Below are 25,463 nucleotides of genomic sequence, written 5' to 3'. Positions count from 1 at the left end.
CCTTCAAAGACATAAACTACTTATGGTCACTCAACAACAACGAAAACCAGATAATTTGAAAAGTTCTATAATTATTAAAGAAATTAAATTTGTAGTTAAAATATTTCCCACAAAGCAAAAATCAGGCCCAGATGGCTTCATTGATTAATTGAACCAAATATTTAAGTATAAAATAATTCTGATTCTATACAAATACTTCCTGAAAATTGAAGAACAAAGAATACTTCTCAACTCACACCATGAGGCCAGCATTACTCTGCCATCAAAACCAGGCAAAGACCTTATAAGAAAAAACTACAAATATCCCTATGAACATAGATGCAAAGCATCTAAATAAAATTTTAGCAAATTGAATCCAGTAATATATAAAAAGGATAATACAACATGACCAAGTGGGATTTACCCGAGAAATGCAAGGTTGGTTTAATATTTGAAAATATTAATTAATAATTCACCATACTAACAGACTGAAAAAGAAAAACCTTATGATCCTCTCAACAGATGCATAAAAAAGCATTTGACAAAATTCGACATCAATGCCGGATAAAAACTCTCGGCAAACTAGGACTAAAAGAGAATTTCCTCAAACTGATAAAGGCTATCTACAAAAACATCTAAAGCTAACATCAGACTTAATGGTGGAAGGTGGAATGATTTCCTGTGAAGGACACCCGTTCTCACTACATCTAATCAACATTGTACTAGAGGATCTAGCAAAGGCAATGAGGGAAAAAAAGAAACAAAAGGCATCCAGACTAGAAAGGAAGAAGTAAAACTCTATTTGGAGATGCTTTGGTTGTCTATGTACAAAATCCTATGAAATCTAAAAAAAAGCACTTAGAACTAAGAAATTAGTAAGGTTGCATTTCAAATACTAGCAACAAACAAATGGAAATTGAAATTTTTTTAAATACCATTTATAATAGCATCAAAAATATTAAATACCTAAGAGTTAAATCTGCAAAAGAGGTGCAACGCCTGTGCAATGAAAACCACAAAACACCGCTTAGAGAAAGTAAAGAAGACGTAAAAAATGGAGAGAGATATTGTGTTCACGTATCAGAAGACTCAATATTGTTAAGATAAATGTTAATTCTCCCCCAAATTGATCTACAGATACAAACTGACTCGATGGCACCTAACAACAACAATACAACAGCCAAAACAACTTTTAAAAAGAACAAAGTTGAAGGACTTAACACTGACTTCAAGACCTATTTTGAAGCTACAGTAATAAGACAGTGTTGGCATCAAAGACATATAGATCACAGGACCAGAATCCAGAATCCAGAAATAGACCTACACACATACGCTCAATTAGTTTTCATCAAAGGTGCAAAGGCAATTTAGTGAAGAAAGAATAGTCTTTTCAATAAGTGGTAGGGGAACAATTGGGATATTCATATGCGAAACAACACACTTCAATCTATACCTTACAATGGAAACCCAGGTGGCTTAGTGCTTATAAGAGCTACATCTGCTAACCAAAAGGTCAGCAGTTTGAATCCACCCAGCGCTCCTTGGAAACTCTATAGGGCAGCTCTGCTCTCTCCTCTAGGGTTACTATGAGTCGGAATCGACTCAACGGCAATGGGTTTGGTTTTTGGTTTTATACCTTACACCATACACAAAAATTAACTCAAAATGAAACACAGACCAAAATGTAAAACCTAAAACTTCTAGAAAAACACACAGAAGAAAATCTTTGTGACCTTGGGTTAGGTAAAAATTTCTTAGATGATGACAGCAAAACACAATCTCTAAAACAATAAATTAATAAATATGACCTCATAAAAATTAAGAACTTCTGCTCTTCTAAAGACACTCTCTAAAGAATGAAAAGAATAAGCCAAATATCAAGAGGAAATATTTTCAAATCATATATCTGATAAAGGACTTATATTCAAAATATATCCTTTAAAACCCTCAAAAGTCAGTAAGAAAACAAAGACCCAATTTAAAAATGGGCAAAAGATATAAATATATACTTCATCAAAGAAATATATGGATAGAAAATAACCACATGAAAAATTCTTAACATCATTGGTCATTGTTGTTGTTCTTAGGTGCCATCGAGCTGATTCTGACTCATAGCAACCCCATGCACAATAGAACGAAATACTGCCCGGTCCTGCGCCATCATTATAATCGTTGTTATGCTTGAGCTCATTGTTGCAGCCACTGTGTCAGTCCACCTCGTTGAGGGTCTTCCTCTTTTCCACTGACCCTGTACTTTGCCAAGTATGATGTCCTTCTCCAGGGACTGATCCCTCCCGACAACATGTCCAAAGTATGTAAGACACAGTGTTGCCATCCTCGCTTCTAATAAGCATTCTGGTTGTACTCTTTCCAAGACAGATTTGTTCGCTCTTGTGGCAGTCCATGGTACGGTCAATATTCCTCGCCAACATCACAATTCAAAGGTGTCAATTCTTCTTCGGTCTTCCTTATGCATTGTCCAGCTTTCACATGCATATGATGCAATTGAAAATACCATGGCTTGGGTCAGGTGCACCTTAGTCTTCAAGGTGACATATTTGCTTTTCAACACTTTGAAGAGGTCCTTTGCAGCAGATTTGCCCAATGCAATGCGTCTTTTGATTTCTTGACTGCTGCTTCCATGGGTGTTGATTGTGGATCCAAGTAAAATGAAATCCTTGACAACTTCAAATTTTTCTCCATTTATCAAGATGTTGCTTATTGGTCCAGTTGTGAGGATTTTTGTTTCCTTTATATTGAGGTTCAATCCATACTAAAGGCTGTGGTCTTTGATCTTCATCAGTAAGTACTTGAAGTTCTTTTCACTTTCAACAAGCAAGGTTGTGTCATCTGCATAACGCAGGTTGTTAATGAGTCTTCCTCCAATCCTGATGCCCCATTCTTCTTCACATGGTCCAGCTTCTCGGATTATTTGCTCAGCATACAGACTGAACAGGTATGGTAAAAGGATACAACCCCGACACACACCTTTCCTGTCTTTAAGCCAAACGGTATCCCCTTGTTCTGTCCGGACAACTGCCTCTTGATCTACGTAAAGGTTCCTCATGAGCATAATTAAGTGTTCTGGAATTCTTGTTCTTCACAATGTTATCCATAATTTGTCATGATCCACACAGTTGAATGCCTTTGCATAGTCAATAAAACACAGGTAAACATCCTTCTGGTATTCTCTGCTTTCAGCCAGGATCCATCTGACATCAGCAATGATATCCCTGGTTCCACATCTTCTGAAACTAGCCTGAATTTCTGGCAGTTCCCTGTCAGTGTACTGCTGCAGCCGTTTTTGAATGATCTTGAGCAAAATTTTGCTTGTGTGTGATATTAATGATATTGTTCTATAATTTCTACATTTGGTTGGCTCACCTTTCTTGGGAATAGGCATAAATATGGATCTCTTCCAGTCAGTTGGCCAGGAAGCTGTCTTCCATATTTCTTGGCATAGACGAGTTGGTTCCATGTCCTCTTCTGAAATCAGCCTGAATTTATGAATATATCCATATATTATGAATATATCCATATATTGCTGCAGACGTTTTTGAATGATCTTCCGCATTCGGTTGGCTCACCTTTCTTGAGAATAGGTATAAATATGGATCTCTTCCAGTCAGTTGGCCAGGAAGCTGTCTTCCATATTTCTTGGCAGGACAAGTGAGCACCTCCAGTGCTGCATCTGTTTGTTGAAACATCTCAATTGATACTCAGTCAATTCCTGAAGCCTTGTTTTTCACCAATGCCTTCAGAGCAGCTTGGACTTCTTCCTTCAGTACCATCGGTTCCTGATCATATGCTACCTCTTGAAATGGTTGAACATTGACTAATTCTTTTTGGTATAATGACTCTGTGTATTCCTTCCATCTTCTTTTCACGCTTCCTGTGTCATTTAATATTTTCCCATAGAATCTTTCACTATTGCAACTTGAGGCTGGAATTTTTTCTTCAGTTCTTTCAGCTTGAGAAATGCCCAGTGTGTTCTTCCCTTTTGGTTTTCTATCTCTAGCTGTTTGCACATGTCATTATAATACTTTACTTTGTCTTCTCAAGCTCCCCTTTGAAATCTTCTGTTCAGATCTTTTACTTCATCATTTCTTCCTTTTGCTTTAGCTGTTCAACGTTCATGAGCAAGTTTCAGAGTCTCCTCTGACATGCATCTTGGTCTTTGCTTTCTTTCCTGTCTTTTCAATGACCTCTTGCTTTCTTCATGTATGATGTCCTTGATGTCATTCCACAACTCATCTGGTCTTTGGTCATTAGTGTTTAACACATCAAATCTATTCTTGAAATGGTCTCTAAATTCAGGTGGTTCTCGTGGACTTGCTCTGATTTTCTTCAGTTTCAGTTTGAACTTGCATATGAGCAATTGATGGTCTGTTCCACAGTCGGCCCCTGGCCTTGTTCTGACTGATGATATTGAGCTTTTCCATCATCTCTTTCCACAGATGTAGTCAATTTGATTCCTGTGTGATTTCCATCTGGCGATGTCCATGTGTGTAGTCACCGTTTACGTTGCTGAAAGAAGGTATTTTCAATGAAGAAGTCGTTGGTCTTGCAAAACTCTATCATTTGCTCTCTGGCATTGTTTCTATCACTGAGGCCATATTTTCCAACTACCGATCCTTCTTATTTGTTTCCAACTTTTGAATTCCAATCACCAGTAATTATCAATGCATCCTGATTACATGTCCGATCCATTTCAGACTTTAGCAGCCAAAAAAAATCTTCTGTTTCTTCATCTTTAGCCTTAGTGGTTGGTGCGTACATTTGAATAAGTCATATTAACTGGTCTTTCTTGCAGGTGTATGGATACTATCCTATCACTGACAGCATTGGCATTAGGGAAATACAAATTCGAACCATAATGAGATGCCACTGTACAACTAGAAGAATGGCTAAAATTAAATGATGGACGATTCCCAGTGTTGGCAAGGATGTGACAGAACTAGAATCCTCATACACTACTCACAGAAATGGAAAATGGTACAAACAATTTGGGAAACAGTTTGGCGGGTTTTTAAAAAGTTAAAAATACACCTACCCTATGATCCAGCTACTCCACTCCTAGGATTTACCCAAAAGAAATGAAAGCATGTGTCCATACTAAGTTGTTGTTGCTGTTGTTGTTAGGTGCCATAGAGTTGGTTCCAACTCATAGCTACCCTAGGTACAACAGAACAAAACAGTGCCCAGTCCTGCGCCATCCTCACAATCGTTATTACGCTTGAGCGCATTCTTGCAGCCACTGTGTCAATCTATCTCATTGAGGGTCTTCCTCTTTTTCGCTGACCGTCTACTTTACCAAGCATGATGTCCTTCTCTAGAGACTGGTCCCTTCTGATAACGTGTGAAAAGTACATGAGATGAAGTCTCACTACCCTTGCTTCTAAGGAGCATTTTGGCTGTACTTCTTCCAAGACAGATTTGTTCATTCTTCTGGCAGTCCATGTTATATCAATATTCTTTGCCAACACAATCATTAAAAGGCATCAATCCTTCTTCAGTCTTCCTTATTCACTGTCCAGCTTTCGCATGCATATGAGGTAATTAAAAACACCATAGCTGGGGTCAGGTGCACCTTAGTCCTCAAGGTGACATCTTTGCTTTTTAACACTTTAAAGAGGTCTTTTGCAGCAAATTTGCCTAATGCAATGTGCTGTCTTATTTCTTGACTGCTCCTTCCATGTGGGTTGAGTCCATACTAAGACTTGTACATAAATGTTTATAGCTGTTTTATTTGTAAAGGACCCAAACTGGAAACAACCCTAATTGTTGTTATTTCCACTTTACCAATGACAAGACTAAGGCACAAGGAAGATTATATAATTTGCCCATAATCACAAAGCTGGTAAGTAGTTAATCAGCAGAATGACTCTAAATCTTACAGTCATATATTCTTCCTCTAAATGTTTCTGCCTCTTAAGCTATCCATTAATTCATTCAACAAATAGCTCTTGACTACTATTGTGTACAAATCATAATGAAAGGTACAAAACTCCAGAATAAGACACTAATTTTAGTAATTACAAAAAGTGATAGAAAATGCTCACAATATGTTAAAAGTGAGAAAATGTATGCTACAAAGCTCTATATACAATGTGAATCTAATTTTATAAAAAAAGAAAACCAACCGTTTTAGATATATCTCATATTTTGTTCGGGTAATCTCTCATCTATCCAAGTTCAAAAGGAAAAGAAAGATGTCCGGGTTGACTATAAATCCTTCTATTGTCCTTCCTATCCCCTTCCCTTTCATATCAAATCTTGAACATACTCCCAATGATGCAGTGCAATAAATACAATGGGGCGAAAAGGAAAGAAATATTAAGGAAGCAAAAGTAGACAAATCCATTTCCTTTAATGTCTTTTGATACCCAATTAACTTCTCTTTATAAAATCTTGCCACATGTTAGGTAAATTTGGCTTGGGCATTTCATATAAATGGAATCATACAAATGTGGACTTCTGTGTCTAGTTTCTTTTGCAAAAGACTGTATAAAAAACTTGAGAATTAAGTATGATCTCACAGGGTTTAATGGATAACCAGTGAACTATGAGTCCACCAACTCTTCCCTTACTTCTAAATTGTCTATGAAGCTTAAATAAGTCTCAGTTGCCTCATCTCTGAAGCAGAAATGCTGATAGCATTTATGTGTGATCCCTCAGAAAAGAATGAGATCACGTCTACAAAATGTATCCTGAGGGAAAAAAGTGTTAAATAAGAAATGAGCCTTAGTTTTGTTGATCTTGTAAGATATAAAATTATAACAACTTTTTATTCTTTGAGTACAAGAATCTCAGATTAAAAAAATTTTTTTTGTTGTTTTTAATTAAGGCAGACATCACTCAAGTTGAGCAAGCCTGGACCTGTCAGTCTCTCTAATCCTCCAAAAGCACCACTCCTCAATACTTCCCCAACAAATTAACAAAGAAAATAAAATTAAAAAAAAAAAACTCCCCGACACCAAAAGGGTGGACTACAGGGAAGAGGCAAAAACTGAATTATCGTACTAACCATATAACCACATATCAGCAGCAAAGCAGTCTTTCCTATGTTCAAGGACCGGCATTATTATCTGAAGAAAAAAAATGGCTGTAAATTTTCTGACTTGGGAAAAATACTTGAACGTTTTGTTAAGTGACTGGTAAAACTGAACTTTATTAAAGGGCTAAATTATGTCAATAAACATGGGAATGAGGAGGAATTATAACACAAGATAAAAATAAATAAACCAAAATAATACAACTAGAAGATACAGGAAAGAAACAGAAAATAAATCCAAAAACCAAATACATCAAGTAGACCTCAACTCATAGCAACCCATAGGGTTCCCAAAGCTGTAATCTTCAATGAAGCAGACTGCCACATCTTCCTCCTGCAGAGCAGCTGCTGGGTGTGAACTGCCAACCTTTCAGTTAATGGCCAAGTGCTTAACCACTGCCCCACTAGGGCTCCTATATATAAAAAAACCAAATGGGGCTTTTTTCATAGTCCCCCATCTCGTCACTCTCTTCCTTCATTTTTTTTCTCCTTTTCTTCACTCAAGTAAGAGCACGATAGGAAGTAGCTCCTAGACTTGGGTAAGGAGGATGAGTTGAAATAATCACAGTTCACCAAATAGATATTTATCAGTGAGGTGGTTCTACATAAATGGTCATGTCCACTGTTGTAGATAATGCAGAACAGTAGTAGATAAATTAATATGAATTAATGAGAATTGTTCAGATGCATAAGGATTTATCTATCTTAATAGACGTCATTCTTCAAAATCAGGAGGCTTAGTCTAATTGACAAAGGGTCTCAAATCAGATCTGAGGAGATTTATTCTAAGAAAGAATACAGAGTTATTAGGAGAAGAACAGAAAAGCTGTGTTTAAAATAACATATAATTTAATGAACAATTCTACACTGTAAAGGCAGAATTCATAAAAATTTGAAGTACAGTAGATAATTGAGGAAAGAAAAACAAGAAGCTCTTCCCTCCCCTCACCCCCCCAAAAAAGCCAAGGTTTTAAGCCTGGAGAATGATGAGAATGTTAGCATTAACGAAAGGAATGGAGACATTACACCACAATTTAATTTCAAGAAAATAAGCCCCATTTTAGATGTGCTGCACGTGACATTTGAGAGGAACCCTCAAACGGAATAGTCTAATAGACAACTGAAGCTATTCCATTGGAGTTTAGGAGATATGTCAGTGATAGAGGGGGAGATAAGTCTCATCAACATATAAATGATAGTTAAAGCCTTAGAAGAAGAAATGCTGTGTGAGGCAAATATAGGATAATGATGCAGAATAATGAAAGGGAGAAAGGCGCGTGGGTGACTGAATTTTAAGTAATGCTCTCTGGGTTACCAAAGAAGCACCCTGAACACACCTCCATGTGAGTACTTATCACACCATATTTTATTTGCAGACCTGTCTCTCCTTCCTATGATCTCCTGGTGGCAAAGTTTATTGAATATAGGTTTATCAAATAAAAGCATGAATAGTTAGTGGCCAGAGAAAAAAAGAAAATGAAAAATAGAACATGAGCCATCAGAGAGGAATGAGAATAGAGAAATGACCTTGGTCATTGTTTATTAATCCAGCCTAAATAAATTATTCCAAAATCTGAGTCTGTATTTTATATAAGAACTGATCTGAGGCATTCCAGTTCCAGAGAAAAAGTACGTTGATACAACCTTGATCGAACAAATTGAAGAGTAAAGACTGAAGCTAGAAGGTTCTGCATCAGTCCAGTTGCCATAAAGAGAGAGCAGACCTTATGTTAGGCACTGAGAGAGACCAACCAAGCAATAAAGACAAAAACATCATTAAAAAATTGAATTCAGAGGCATTCTATTAATTTTGTGCAGATACATAATTCTTTAGCATCTGGAAACCTAATGGCTAGTGAATCAGCCACCGAAGACTCCTTGATGAAGCCAATTAAACAGTGTAAAGACTAATGAGTGGACTAATTTAAAGCACTTTACTAACAGTGCTACAAGAAAGCTAAACAAATGATGATAGTAATAAAGGCATAATTAATGGTGCATAAACCAGGGAGCTAAGGGATTCAAGTCTTAGTCTTGCCCAATTTCCTCTGTGAGCTTCACTGAGTCACTTTTGTTATTAATCGGCAAGAATAAATAGCATTGAGTGGAGGTTACTATTATGAGCCCTAACAGCTAGAGAGGAGACTCAGGCTAAAGTTGGCTGCTAAATGTGATTAACCATGATCAAATGAATCAATTTGTATTATGTTTCCTCTTTGTACAAAGAATCAGCCATCCCCACTTTATCACAAGGATATAAAAAGACTAAATAAAAACGCATAACATTGCTCTGAGTTTTTCAAAGGACTACTCAGATAACATTACATTAAAACTAAGTCATCATGAAACAAATTGAAGTTTGTATTGGCTTAACAAATAGGTGATAATTCAATAAATGATACTCAGCTCAATACCTCCTCCCCAGTGTTAATAACGATAATAAAACCATTCCCTTATACTTACATGGCTTTTCGCTTTTTTCAAAACACTTTCACAAATATTCATCGGAAAAGCAGCATTATGTAGGATCTGACCACTCCTTGCAGAGGCATGTTAAATACAGGTTTATATTGCAGGAAATACTCCTATCTCCACCCTAGTGCTAATAACATACTCTCTTTTCTTAATACAGATTTTCACTGCTTTCAAAGCACTTACATGCTTATTAACTGGGGCAGTGGCATTATTAATAATATTTCCATCCTTTGCACCATCCCAAAGGTATAACTCAAATAAGGAGAGTAACTAAAGATTGCTAAATAGGCTAGATGATTGACGTAGTCAACTCATGATTCTAGAACTTGGATTTAAATCTCCCCAAAGTCTCAGAATCAAAACAAACTCACAGACAACAAGCTGATTCTCCCCTTCTAATAGGCATAGGCATAGTTCTTTATTTGTAGAATAGAGCGATTACAATACAGGCATAAGGGAAAAAAACCACACCTATCTCGTTCATCACTATGTGTCACTGGATGACCTGCATGTCCACTGCAAGGTCTAGCATGTACTAAATGCTCAATAAATCATCATTGCAATCATTACTAAAAGGAGAATATTCTACCAAAGCTCCCATAGAATTTCTGTTATGGAGCTAAGAACAGAAACTGGATTTTTTTTTTTTTTTTTTTACTACTCTCCTCCACAATTACTGCTTTGAAATGTGTGCACACCAAGCAGAACCTAAACAAAAATTAGGGTCACTGAGCAAAAGCTGAGATCTATCAAGGATCCAAGGATACAGGCAGCTGGCAGGTAGACTTAAAGCCAAGACAGTTGCAAAGGCAAAGGGAATTAGAACTGATGCATCTTCATCAGCAAGGAAGCATTTTTAAATCCTCATGTTTAAACTAAAAATTAGTTTAGGAGTTTCAAATGGTAGAATTGTTTCCTATAGGTTTGTGCCTTTAGAGTTACTCATCTTATAACTGAGTTGTAGAAATTGTTTCTTCTTTTTCTTTGATATAATTAAGACAAAGAAATGTACTTTGGCTCACGCAAGCACTCGGTTCCTGGAAATTTGGGTATAAATCAAAAATTTTCATTGATTTGCATATTACAAGGCACTAGGAAACTTGTCATTTAAAGGAGCCCCATGGTAATACATTTCATAAACATTTATTTTATAACATTATTACCTTTCTAGCGTAGTTTTTTGGTTAAGTTTCCATATTTAATACATAGGATGTTTTCTTAAGGCAAGGACAACTGTGAGTTAAAACAAAAAGCCACAATCTACTTTCATGTTTCAGATTTAGTTGGGGGAAGTTTCTATAAAAACAATTCTATAAAATGTGTAAATTAACCACTCATTAGGAAAAAAGAGACACATCCGCGTTGGATAGTATTTATGAACTACAGAAAACAAAAAGGAAGGCACATCGTTCTCAGATCCTTTCGGTCTCCTTAAAATAAAAATGTTAAGTCCTCCAGTTTAAAGAGTATTCTCAAGTCAAAGGGAAGAAGAAATTATTAAATCCAAGGTCACCAAAAGATCTTAAATCATACCAAGTTTGGCTTGTAACGTGGAAAGAAGCATTAACACTAGACGAAATCATTTACAGTAAAAGCATTTCCCACACATTCTTGCTCTGAGGTAGATGAGACCCGTATCTGGGACAATTTTGCCTGAGGTTGTGTAAGAGTATCCAGAGAAGCTACGGCGACCAGGTAGCTCACCCATTTCTGCATTTACACATACAACAGCACCATCTCCTAAATGATCTCGTAGGAGGGGTGCCAGGTCAAGTATGGGATAAAATATTGCACGGGACATACTAATAGTAAAAAATTATCTGTTTATCTCCAATTTAATTTGGCATCTTGTGTTTTTATTTGATGTTATAGATTGAACTGTATCCCCCAAAAACATGTGTTGCAAATTCTAACCTCTACGTCTATGATTGGAAACACTGGTGGCATAGGGGTTAAGAGTTCAGCTGCTAACCAAAAGGTCGGCAGCTCCAATCAACCAAGTGCTCCTTGGAAACCCTATGGGGCAGCTCTTCTCTGTCCTATCAGGTCTGTATGAGTTGGAATCGACTCAACGGCAACAGTTTTTTTATTTTTATTTTTTTTATGTTTGTAGTTATAATTCCATTTGGGACTGGGTTGTCCTTGTTATGTCACTAAGGCAGGATTAGTGTAGGGTGTATCTTGAGCCAATCTCTTTTGAGATATAATAGAGATTAAACAAGTGAGGAGAGGAGAGATGGGGTGAGACAGATGATGAGACACATGGAGATTTCCAAGGAACCAGGAAACAGAAGCTGAAGAGACAAGGTCCTTCCTCCAGAGCCAGTAGTGACCGAAAGCCTTCCCATAGAGCCAGCACCCTGGGGAATTCGGACTTCTAGCCTCCTAAACTGTGAGAAAATAAATTTCTGTTCGCTAAAGTCATCCACTTGTGGTATTTCTATTACAGTAGCACTAGATAACTAAGACATTTCCTAAATCTGGCAATCATATCAAATACCAAATTCATTGACAGAGAGAGATTTCATCTCACAAGAGTTGGATAATTCTTTACCTTTTAGGAAGTTCTTGAGGACAAAGCCATCACAATGGCTTCCTGCAGAAGCAACTGTAAAAAAAAAAAAAAAAAAAAAAAAGAACACAAAGAATTACCACAAATAAAATAATTAAATGGATTTTACTTAAAGAATCAAATGGGAGCCTGAAAACATTACGTATAGATACAGAACATAAAAAAGTTGACTACTACTGTAAGTTCAAGGAGCCCTGGTGGTGCAGTGGTTAGGCCCTTGGCTGCTAACGAAAAGGTTGGCAGTTCGAACTCACTAATCGCTTCATGGGAGAAAGATGTGGCAGTCTGCTTTTACAAAGATTACAGCCTAGGAAACCCTATGGGGCAGGTCTACTCTGTCCTGTGGGGTCACTATGAGTCACAATTGACTCAATGGTAATGGGTTTTTTGTTTTGTTTTGTTTACTATCAGTTCAGTAGAAATTAAAGTACCAAGGAAGTACTATGGTGATACAATGACTGCTTGGGGCCAGAACACCCTCTTAAGAGATAGTAAGCAAAAAGCAAGCATCTTGACCTATATTGAACACGAGGACTACCTCTTTAGATACTACTATACCTGACAGAAAAGGATCACAGGAAGACTGCATTTTACAGCCAGTATCCAGAGTCTACCATGCCAATAACTCATATTCCAGCACAAGATTCAATTGGAATTTCAGCCCTTCTTTTAACCAGTTTTACTCTTAACTGGAAAATATTTTACTAGACAATCAGGTAAGAATTCTCGAGACCCAGAGTTCTAAATCTGAACATTCAATGCAATAATTCTTGGGGGCAGGGAGAGGAAACAGGCATCAAAGAGGGAAAAAGATCAGAACCATCTGGGGACTATTTTTCAAATTGTGTGTGGCCTCCCTGAGTGGGCTGTGACCCCACAGTTGAGAACCCAAGGATCACGGCCATAAGGAACCAACAGAAATATGTCTACGCCTCAGGTGTGTGATACAGGGAGAAAGGCTGAGAATCACTGAATTAGAGAGAGACAACATGCTTCCCTAAATGTGTGCTGTCCAACGCAGTAGCCACTAGCTACATGTGGCTAGTTAAATTTGTTGCCGTGTGCCCTGCTGATTCTGACTCATAGCAATCAGACTGAGTAGAACTGCCCTATAGAGTTTCGTAGGCTGCCATTCTTATGGGAGCAGTCTGCCAGGTCTCTTCTCCCATGGAGTGGCTGGTGAGTTCAAACCACCAACCCTTCTGTTAGTAGCCAAGCATTTAACCATTGCACCACCAGGGCTCCTTCATTCAAATTTAGATTTCTTAAAATTAATTTAAAAATTCAGTTCCTCAATTACACCAGTCACATTTCAAGTGCTCGATAGCTACATGTAGCTAATGGCTACCGTACTGGACAGCACAGATACAGGACATTTCCATCACCACAAAAATTTCTATTAGATAGCACTGCTCTAGAGTCTCAGACTTTTGAAAGATTCTGAACGTATGATACATACTTCAAATGGCCTGAGCCCAAGTAGCATAAAACATGTAACAAAAGGCTGTCATCTTTTTTTGTTTAGTGTTCTCCAGAGGCATACACTGGCCCTAACATAAAGGAGAGTGGACCATTAGGGCTGGGATGATGGGTGGTGGCAGACCTGCTCCAGGGTTAGGGAGGAGCTAGAACATTGGCTACAACAATGGACTCAAACATAGCAATGATTATGAGGATGGCACAGGACTGGGCGGTATTTGGTTCTGTTGTACAGAGGGTTGCTATGAGTCAGAACCGACTCAACAGCACCTAACAACAGAACATTGGGGAAAAAAAGCACAACCTCTACGTCTCACAGTGTGTCCATAATGTTTCTCAATTGCATATTTCATACTGTTTCCTCTAACATCGTCTCACCTTAGTTTTAACAACTATCAAATCATATCAACAGTTGTTGAAAACAGGCCACTTTTTGTGAATGTGCTCAAGGAAAGCATCACTCTGAGTGCTCCACATCCCATCCAGCCCCTAAGTTTCAGCAAAAGTTCTGATGCTGCTGCGCCAGAGTAATAAAGTGCTATCCATCAGATAAGGAGCCCTGGTGGCACAACATTCGCTCACCAGAAGGTTGGTGGTTCAAACCCACTCGGCAGCTTCTCAGGAAAAAGAACTGGCAATCTGCTTCCTTAAAGATTACAGCCTAGAAGACTCTATGGGGCTGTTCTGTTCTGTCACATGTGGTCGCTATGAGTTGGAATAGACTAGACAGCACACAACAACATACTTTAGATGCAAAGATGACAGTAGAGACCTATCTACAGAACACACATTTTTAAAACAACAGCATTCCTCAAAATGTCCAAAGAGCTGTAAAGTCAAATTATATTTGGGAAGTGTGGATTCACAGTCTACACTGGCATATTAAAAGTTCTGAGAAGATCTACTGCAAATAAACCCAGTTTATTTTAACCAAGATCTCCCAGCTTGAAGGACAACTTGAAGAGGAAAGGCATTGCATTCATTGCCAAAAAGAACATTTCAAGATCTATCCAGAAGTACAATACTGTCAGTGATAGAATAATATCTATACACCTACAAGGAAGACCAGTTAGTATGACTATTATTCAAATTTACACACCAACCACTAAGGCCAAAAATGAAAAAATTAAGATTTTTACCAACTTCTGCAGTCTGAAATTGATCAAACACACAATCAGGATGCATTGATGATTACTGGTGATTGAAATGTGAAAGCTGGGAACAAAGAAGGACTGGTAGTTGCAAAATATGGCCTCGGTGATAGAAACGATGCTAGAGATCACATGAGCAAATTTTGCAAGACCAACAGCTTCTTCATTGCAAATACCTATTTGCCACAACATAAATGGCGACTATACACGCAGACCTCGCCAGATGGAATATAGAGAAATCAAATCGACTACATCTGTGGAAACAGACAATTGAAAAGCTCAATATTATCAGTCAGAACAAATCTAGGGGCCCAATGAAGAAAAGACCATCAATTGCTCATATGCAAGTTCAAGGTGAGGCTGAAGAAAATTAGAACAAGTCCACGAGAGGCAAAGTATGACCTTGAGTATATCCCAGCTGAATTCAGAGATTATCTCAAAAACACATTTGATCCGTTGAATACTAATGGTCAAAGACCAGAAGAGTTGTGGAATGACATCAAGGGCATCGCGCATGAAGAAAGCAAGAAGTCATTAAAAAGACAGGAAAAAAAGAAAAGACCAAAATGGATGTGAGAAGAGACTCTGAAACTTATTCTTGAACATCGAGTACCCAAAGCAAATGGAAGAAATAACGAAGCTGAACAGAAGATTTCAAAGGTGGCCACAGAAAACAAAGTAAAGTATAATAATACATGTGCAAAGACCTGGAGATAGAAACCCAAAAGGGGAGAACATGCTCGGCATTTCTCAAGCTGAAAGAACTGGAAAAAAACAAAAATTCAAGCCTTGAGTTGCAATATTGAAGGATTCTAAGGGAAAAGTATTAAACGATGCAGGAAGCATCAAAAGCAGATGGAAGGAATACACAGAGTCACTGTACCAAAAAGAACTGGTTGACGTTCAGCCATTTCAGGAGGGAGCATATGATCAGGAACCTACCGTAGTGAAAGAAGAGGTCCAAGCTGCATTGAAGGCACTGGCAAAAAAACAAGACTCCCAGAATTGACAGAAAACTAATTGAGATGTTTCAACAAACAGATGCAGCGCTGGAAGCGCTCACTCATCTATGCCAAGAAATTTGGAAGACAGCTACCTGGGCAACCAACCGGAAGAGATACATATTTATGCCTATTCCAAAGAAATGTGAGCCAACTAAATGTGGAAATTATCGAACGGTATCATTAATATCACACACAAGTAAAATTTTGCTGCAGATCATTCGAAAGTGGCTGCAGCAGTATATTGACAGGGAAATGCCAGAAATTCACGATGGATTCAGAAGAGGACGTGAAACCAGGGATATCATTGCTGATGTCAGATGGATCCAGGCTGAAAGCAGAGAATACTAGAAAGATGTTTACCTGTGCTTTATTGATTATGCGAAAGTATTCACCTGTGTGGATCATAGTAAAATATGGACAACATTGAGAAGAATGGGAATTCCAGAACACTTAATTGTGCTCATGAGGAGCCTATACATAGATCAAGAGGCAGCCATTCAAACGGAACAAGGGGATACTGTGTGTTTTAAAGGCAGGAAAGGTGTGCATCAGGGTTGTATCCATTCACCATACTTATTCAGTCTGTATGCTGAGCAAATAATCCAAGAAGCTGGACTATATGAAGAAGAACGGGGCATCAGGATCGGAGGAAGACTCATGAACAACCTGTGATAGGCAGATGACACAACTTTACTCGCTGAAAGTGAAGTGGACTTGAAGCGCTTATCAATGAAGATCAAAGACTACAGCCTTCGGTGTGGATTACACCTCAACATAAAGGAAACAAAAATCCTCACAACTGGACCAATAAGTAACGTCATGATAATGGAGAAAAGATTGAAGTTGTCAAGGATTTCATTTTACTTGAATCCACAATCAAGATCCATGGAAGCAGCAGTTGAAAAATCAAATGACACATTACATAGGCAAATCTACTGCAAAAAACCTCTTTAAAGTTTTAAAAAGCAAAGATGTTAGCTTGAAGACTAAGGTGTGCCTGACCCAAGCCATGGTGTTTTCAAACTCCTCGTATGCGTGAGAAAGCTGGACAATGAATAAAAAAGACAGAAGAAGAGTTGACACCTTTGAATTATGGTGTTGGTGGAGAATACTGAATATCCCAGGGACTGTCAGAAGAACAAACAAATCCGTCTTGGAGGAAATACACATAGAATGCTCCTTAGAAGCAAGGATGGCAAGACTACGTCTCACATACTTTGGACGTATTATCAGGCAGGATCAGTCCCTAGAGAAGGACATCATGCTTGGTAAAGTAGAGGGTCAGCAAAAACGAAGAAGACCCTCAACGAGATAGTCTGACACAGTGGCTGCATCAATGGGCTCAAACATAACAACAATTGTGAGGATGGCGCAGGACCAGGCAGTGTTTCATTCTGTTATACAAAGAGTCGCTACGAGTCGGCACTGACTTGAAAACACCTAATAACCACACATTACCATTTTCTCATAAGCCATATGCACACATTTTTAAAAACAGTTGAGTTAAATAATCATACTTGTTAAGGCCTTCAACAATTTATGATGGAAAAAACGATATAGTCATCTCTAAGTTTTTTATGGATGGATTATTCCAGTAATAAAATTTGTTGGTTTTTCATTATCACAGATATAAAATCAAATTTTAAAACATCACACTTCCAGGTAAAGATGACAGACTGAACACACACATATCTACTTTACTGTTTCCTGAAATCTCAATAAAACAATAGTAAAGAGGTATTTTTTAAGGCACAAATACACAATGACAGAATAAAAGACAATGATAAAAAACCAAGCCAAGCCCACTGCCATCGTGTCGATTCCAATTCATAGTGACCCTACAGGACACAGTAGAACTGCCATAGGGTTTCCAAGGCTGTAAATCTTTATGGAAGCAGACTGCCACATCTTTCTCCTGCAGAGCAGCTAGTGGGTTCCAACTGCTGACCTTTTGGTTAGCAGCTGAGCACTTTAACCACTGTGCAACCAGGGCTCCTGAGATAATGATAATTGCAATAAAATTCTAGAAAGTGAAAAGCAGGACTATTGGAAAACCACTTAGCAGACCTGAGAAACTGAATTGTAAACCAGGAAATGAGAAAGGCGAGAAATAACCCAAAACACAGCAAAAGGCTCAGGAAGGGCAGCATCAGGAACCTCTGCAAGTAGGAGTGGGTGGGAGCTAAAATAAGGAGAGACAGTCTGTTGAAAAAAATAAATTAGAAGTAGTTAAATCTCTAGATTCCCTCCCCACTCAGAATTCTAGGGACTGGCTCTCCATAACCTTGAGGGGAAGGGGAAGGTTAGTCTTTGAAAATGATAGGAAGATGGGTCTCTGAACTGAGAACCAAAGCTGTACAAAAACAGGTGAACTGAGTGAACATAACAAAGTGAATGCTGAGATACCCAAAGCCGTCTGTTCGCCCATTCCCAGAACGCCAGCAGCCTGGCTTTTTACCCATTGGCGAAGAAACCACAAGATCTAATCCTCCCAAGAGCAAAGACCTAAAGACATTGATATTGAAAGGAAGAGACGTTTTCCCCCAATGAAAAGCCTGTCAAATCACTCTTCGATGACACCCACAACATCTAATCAGCTTTTTAGTCTCCAATTATTAAAAACAAGCAGACAACCAAGAATTTTAAGAAAGCTTCTAACATGAAAAACAGAAACCAAACTGAATTTAAGAAAAAAAGCAATATAAGGGAAATAGGAACTAGGCAGAGAAAAATACAGCTTCAAAAATAAACCTTTAATATGCTCAGAAAGATAAGAGCAGGGTGCTATAAAAAAAGAAACATTAAGAGAGAGAAAAAAAGAGCTCTTGGAAATAGAAGCTGTGATAGCAAAAATGAGAAGCTCCATGGAAGGCTGGAAGAAAAACTTGAGGAAACTGCCTAGAAAGTAGACGAGATAAAAAATGGGAGAGAAAAGATTTAAAAAAAATAAAATAGAGGTCCAATATCTAAATAATTGAAGTTCTAGGAAAACAAAACGGAGAATGCAAAGGAAACTTCTAAGAACCAAAGGACATGCGTTTCCAGATTGAAAAGGCCCACTTCTATTTAATCAGTAGGAAAACTTTGGTTGTTCACTCACCTGCTCCCACTCCCTTCCTGGCTCAACGTGGTCATCCTAAAGCTGAAGCACCCACCCACACTCCCAGAGAGGGAGCTGAGTCTCTGGCTCTAGAGGATGCAGGGCAGACTTTATTCGCAAATTATTCTGTACGTCTGTTCTAACCTCTCTGGGGGCTGCCTGAAGGACTGAAATGCTTTCGACTCAGATATACATTGGCCTGTTTTGGCCCTCAAGAAGGGCTGAGGGGCAGCAGGCAACACCCAAAGATTGCAATTGCCTGTAGCCAGTTGGGGCTAGAGTATAATTACGGCAATCAAGAGGTGTCTAAAGGTGGAAAGGAGAAGCTGAGGGAAGAGTTTCCTTTGAAAATTATGGCTTTCAGAAGCACTGTACATACAGAGGAATTGAGAAAGCCATACATATGCCTAGGGCAAAATGCATGCTCAGATATTACCTGAGAAGGCTCTACATTTTTATCTTGAGCTGATCCCTAGGCTCACTGCAAGCCTGGCAAAAAGTTGAAGGAAAACCCCAGCACAGAGCCAATTTTCAAAGACTGAGAGAGGCTTTTTTATTTTGTTTTTAAATTATTATTTTTTCCCCTGACATTTAAGTAAATCTCTATTAAAACAATAGCTGAACACAAGCTAAGGAACAAAGACGTCAATGTCCATACACGTCCAGAAAGGCAGTCTTTGCAAAAACAGTAAAAAAACAGACTACTACAGCCTTCAACAATTTAAAAATGAAGGGGAAAAAGAAAAAAACAAAACTGCAAACCCTGGGAAAGAGAAAAAATCTGATTTCCAGAGGTACCACACTGTAATAGCCAAATGTCCTGGTTTCAACAATAACAAAAAACCCAAGGCATACAAAGAAACAGAAAAGATGGTCCCTTCAAAAGAACAAAATAACAGAAACTAGCCCTATCGGGTCGCTATGAGTCAGAATCTACTCAATGGCAACAGGTTGGTTTGGTTGGTATCCCTGTGGAAGCTGAGATAATGGGCTTAGTCGACAAAGACCCTAAAACATCAGTATTAAATATGCTCAAAGAGCTAAAGGAAAACATAAACAAAGAACTAAAGAAAATCAAGAAAGAGATGCATGAATAAAACGAGAATATCAATAAAAACTGAACCTGTTGCCATCTGGTCGATTGGAACTTATAGCGACCCTAAAGGACAGAGAAGAACTGCCCCATAGGGTTTCAAAGGAGCAGCTAGTGAGTTTGAACTGCTGACCCTTTGGTTAGTAGCTGTAGCTCTTAACCACTATGCCACCAGGGCTCCAAGAGAGTATCAACAGAGAGAAATTATAAAAAAGAGCCAAATAGAATACTGGAGCAGAAAAGTACAACTGAAAGCAAAAATTCACTGGAGGAGTTCAAAAGCAGATTTGAGGTGTCAGAGAATCCATGAACTTGAAGATTGGACAATTAAAATTATCGCATCCAAGGAATAAACAGAAAAAGAAACAAAGAGCAACAACAGGCACATAGACCAATGGAACAGAATTGAGAACCCAGATGTAAATCCATCCATATATGAGCAGCTGATATTTGACAAAAGCCCAGTGTCAGTTAATTGGGGAAAAGATAGTCTTTTTAAGAAATGGTGCTGGCATAACTGGATATCCATTTGCAAAAAAATGAAACAGGACCCATACCTCACACCATGCACAAAAACTAACTCCAAGTGGATCAAAGACCTAAACATAAAGACTAAAACGATAAAGATCACGGAAGAAAAAATAGGGACAAAGTTAGCAGCCCTAATACAAGGCATAAACAGAATACAAAACATTACCAAAAATGATGAAGAGAAACCAGATAACTGGAAGCTCCCAAAAATCAAACACCTATGCTCATCTAAAGACTTCACCAAAAGAGTAAAAAGACCACCTACAGACTGGGAAAGAATTTTCAGCTATGACATCTCCGACCAGCACCTGATCTCTAAAATCCATATGATTCTGTTAAAACTCAACCACAAAAAGACAAACAACCCAATCAAGAAGTGGGCAAAGGATATGAACACACACTTCACTAAAGAAGATATTCAGGCAGCTAACAGATACATGAGAAAATATTCTCGATCATTAGCCATTAGAGAAATGCAAATTAAAACTATGATGAGATTCCATCTCACTCCAACAAGGCTGGCATTAATCCAAAAACACAAAATAGTAAATGTTGGAGAGGCTGCGGAGAGATTGGAACTCTTATACACTGCTGGTGGGAATGTAAAATGGTACAACCACTTTGGAAATTTATCTGGCATTATCTTAAAAAGTTAGAAATAGAACTACCATACAACCCAGAAATCCCACTCCTCGGAATATACCCTAGAGAAATAAGAGCCTTCACACGAACAGATATATGCACACCCATGTTTATTGCAACTCTGTTTACAATAGCAAAAAGCTGGAAGCAACCAAGGTGTCCATCAACGGATGAATGGTTAAATAAATTGTGGTATATTCACACAATGGAATACTACGCATCGATAAAGAACAGTGACGAATCTGTGAAACATTTCATAACATGGAGGAACCTGGAAGGCATTATGCTGAGCAAAATTAGTCAGAGGCAAAAGGACAAATAGCGTATAAGACCACTATTATAAGATCTTGAGAAATAGTATAAACTGAGAAGAACACACACTTTTGTGGTTACGAGGGGGGGAGGGAGGGAGGCTGGGAGAGGGTTATTTACTGATTAGTTAGTAGATAAGAACTACTTTAGGTCAAGGGAAGGACAATACTCAATACACGGAAGGTTAGCTCAACTGGACTGGACCAAAAGCAAAGAAGTTTCCAGGAATAACTGAATGCTTCAAAGGTCAGCGGAGCAAGGGCGGGGGTTTGGGGACTATGGCTTAAGGGGACTTCTAAGGCAATATAATTCTAGTATGAAAACATTCTGCATCCCACTTTGAAATGTGGCGTCTGGGGTCTTAAATGCTAACAAGCGACCATCTAAGATGCATCAATTGGTCTCAGCCCACCTGGATCAAAGGAGAATGAAGAACACCAAGGTCACACGATAACTATGAGCCCAAGAGACAGAAAGAGCCACAGGAACCAGAGACTTAGATCATCCTGAGACCAGAAGAACTACATGGTACCCGACCACAACCGATGACTGCCCTGACAAGGAGCACAACAGAGAACCCGTGAGGGAGCAGGAGATCAGTGGGATGCAGACCCCAAATTCTCATAAAAAGACCAGACTTGATGGTCTGACTGAGACTGGAGGAATCCCGGCGGTCATGTTCCCCAAACCTTCTGTTGGCCCAGGACAGGAACCATTCCCCAAGACAACTCATCAGACATGGAAGGGACTGGACAATGGGTTGGAGAGAGATGCTGACGAAGAGTGAGCTACTTGTATCAGGTGGACACTTGAGACTGTGTTGGCATCTCCTGTCTGGAGGGGATATGGGAGGGTAGAGATGGTTAGAAACTGGCAAAACTGTCACGAAAGGAGAGACTGGAAGGGCTGACTCATTAGGGGGAGAGTGAGTGGGAGTATGGAGTAAGGTGTATATAAGCTTATATGTGACAGACTGACTTGATCTGTAAACGTTCACTTAAAGCTCAATAAAAATTATTAAAAAAAAAAAAAGGAACAAAGAAAACTGAACAGAGCTAAGACTTATGGAATACCATCATGTTATGCATTATGGGATCCTCAGAAGGAGAAGAGAGGATCAAAAAATAGCTGGAGAAATAATGGCCAAAACCTTCCTGAATTTGATAAAAGACATGAGTCTACACATACAAGATGCTCAATGAACTCCAAGTAGAATAAACCCAAAGATATCCACACCATGTTTATGCATAATTTTGACAAGGCCTAACATTAAATGTGTGTAAATATATATGTATACACATGTATGTATACGTATATATTTCTTAAATACATATTTTCCCAGAAAAAAAGAAAAAAGCATATCTCTATATGCTAACATGAAATGCTGTCCACAAAGTATTAAGTTACTAAAAAGCATATCCCTAAGTATAATTTCATTTTTTAATTGGTAATAACTATAATCATATGCACATAAAATTCTAGAACAATATATACCAAATGTAAATAATGGCTATCTTTAGGGGTGAGGTTACTGGAAAGTCTCATTTTTTATAACACATGTTTCTATAACATTGGTATGTTTTATAAAAAACATGTTTCATCTTTTTTCTGCCAAAAAAATTATATAGATAACTATATAAAGATCAGAGACAACAGAGAAGGAGAGAGATGTCTCCTATACTAGACGAGCTAAAGAAGTCCATTAGGGCTCAAAATGCCTGAAGAGCTGGATTTCTTGTCAAGAGCTATTGTGGCTCAAGCTCTTCGCTTTGGGTGAAACCAACCCCCGGCCACAGTTTATTGGATTAGCTTCAATGCACAAGCTAATACAATCATATACAGACCAATCATAACCCTAGCCAGGTAGCTAAGCATCTCTCTAATGAATGGTGGGAACTCTATAGTCAGGTGGATTTCATGTAGAGTAACAGCAAATCAACCAATCATACCTCGCTTTGTGGATGTTTAATGCTAAGTACACAAAGAAGACATGTCATTACAGTTAAGGTGTTTAAACATCTTGTAGGGCCTGATATACTGCCTCATCTCAACTGGGACCCATGGTGACTCCTCTAAGGCTGAGTATCCAAAGTATCCTTCAGTAAAGCTACACACACACACACACACAAAGACAAAAGAGCTATCACTAGTTCAAGAAAATTAGGTATTCCAGGGCAACTGAATGCATCAGCTTCCCCTCAAAAGTATAGGCAAAAATGGTGAAAGAATAATAGCTAAGAGCCAAATGAAAGACGTATGTATCTTCAAACTAACTGTAAGTCAGGATAACCAAAACATGCACCATTTATCATTTTATTTATTTTCCTCTCCCTTATTTCTCGGTTCTTTTGCAACCACCAAAATCCGGACAAGAAAGAAAAAGGTGCTAAAACTCAATGTAATACAATTTTTCTGTGAAAGAGGAGATGGTTAAAACCAACAGCAGGAGTGAGATTGTTTCTGAGTGATTTTGACTTAAGCCAGTAAAATAAGTGATAAGAGTCATTGTACTCACCTTTCCTATGCGACACATTTGTAAATCTATCACCAGATACTTATTACATAATCACTTAAGTTTTCACACTACGGAGCAACCCAGAATGATGATAAAAGATTTCGACTAATTAATTTTTTAAAATAAACTATAACATAAATCATCACAAAACAAAGACAGAAAATGAATAATTTTTCTTCCTCCACTTACTAGTTGTTACACAATGAAGAGCATCTGCCTGGTGCTCAGAATTTAACGCTTCTGTAGAAATCACTAGCTCTCCTTCCAACAATGCCCCCTTTGGTAGTTCTGCTGTTTCACATTTCCAGTGAATTATTAAGTATCTCAAAATCTGAAAAGGGCGCAATTCAAAGAAAACACAATCTTCTTTAGAAATCAAGGTAATAATAAATCTGTGATAACTCTAGTTTCCAAAAAAAATAGTATTATTGCTTGTAAAATGTCAGAATTACATTTGTGCAGAGCAGAGCATTGTGTCTACACAGAAGGAGTAACTAGGGGAATGACATAAGAAAGGAGACTGGAATTCAACACAATGCCCAACAACACAGGAAATGGGGACGATAAATTGACTTATTCAAAGGATAAGTTCATCTGGAAATAATAATTATGAAAAAAATTAAGTGGGAGTTTGTTCTTCCTTTCTTTCTTTTTTTTTTTCTCCCCAAACAAAAGCCAACATGAAGACTATGAACAAGAGTGACATCTGGTTGTAAATAATTTTATCTTTCATTAAATCAACGTATTTGAGAGTCAGAATACCAGTTAAGAACAATGGCTCTGGAGGCAAATGTCTGGGTTTGAATCCCTGCTGTGCCGAATTCTAACCTCTGACACTGGGCAAATTACTTAACCTCTCTGTACCTCAGTTTCCTCATCTATAAAAATGGAGAGAAACCTACCACATGTGGCTGTTGCTGAAAGTAAACAAAACAATATGTGCAAAATGCTTAACACAGTGCCTAAAAAAAAAACCATATAGTAAATGCTTGATACATATTACCTATACTCCTAATAATAATTTCATCTTCAGTAAAGACTGCAAACAATATTTTTAAGTTGAACAAGTCTCCAAGATGTCTAGATAAAATACTCGATCTTGACAGGGCAAGTTTAAAATAAAACATATTTAATTCCCATTATTATTCCTGGAAAAAGTAAACTCTCACTTTCACACTAGGGTACCACAAAGAAAATTAGCTTTTTTTTTTTTTTAAGGTAGGGAATCTGAGCTAAGAGAACTTGGGGATTAAGACCCCAGTATGTACCAGAGTTCATATGGATGGCTTGCAGGCTTTCTACATACAACAGTATTTTTACAGTATAGCAAGTTCCCTCATATACTCTCTGCCTTCCTATGCTCCCAGTCAAGATTTTCCTGTAGTTTCTTTACCCATAATGAGAGAGCACTGACCTGTAAGTCAGAAGCCCTAGATTCTAACCTAGGTCTGTCATCTGGAAAAATCTAATCCTCCAACTTTCTTCGATCATAACAAAGAAAGCTGGAAGACTGGAAAGTCTTGAAGGTGCCCACAGAGCCAATGGTTCTATTTTAT

At 38.1% G+C, this 25,463-nt stretch overlaps 1 protein-coding gene across 1 annotated transcript in view; it reads right to left on the bottom strand.

Moving 5' to 3' along the window:
* C7H11orf80 (chromosome 7 C11orf80 homolog) overlaps nt 1–25,463 on the bottom strand; it is a 92,500-nt gene that overhangs the window by 65,994 nt on the left and 1,043 nt on the right. Inside the window, exons 2-3 of the mRNA XM_049892598.1 lie at nt 24,097–24,238; nt 12,063–12,116 (exon numbers count right to left, since the gene is read on the bottom strand). Of these exons, the coding sequence (XP_049748555.1) occupies nt 12,063–12,116; nt 24,097–24,238 (196 nt within the window). The remainder of the gene's footprint in view (nt 1–12,062; nt 12,117–24,096; nt 24,239–25,463) is intronic.

Source organism: Elephas maximus, chromosome 7 (assembly GCF_024166365.1).
Source record: "Elephas maximus indicus isolate mEleMax1 chromosome 7, mEleMax1 primary haplotype, whole genome shotgun sequence".
Taxonomy (NCBI): Eukaryota; Metazoa; Chordata; class Mammalia; order Proboscidea; family Elephantidae; genus Elephas; species Elephas maximus.
The sequence above is the reverse complement of the archived record's forward strand: the minus strand, read 5'-3'. Positions and strand labels throughout refer to the sequence as shown.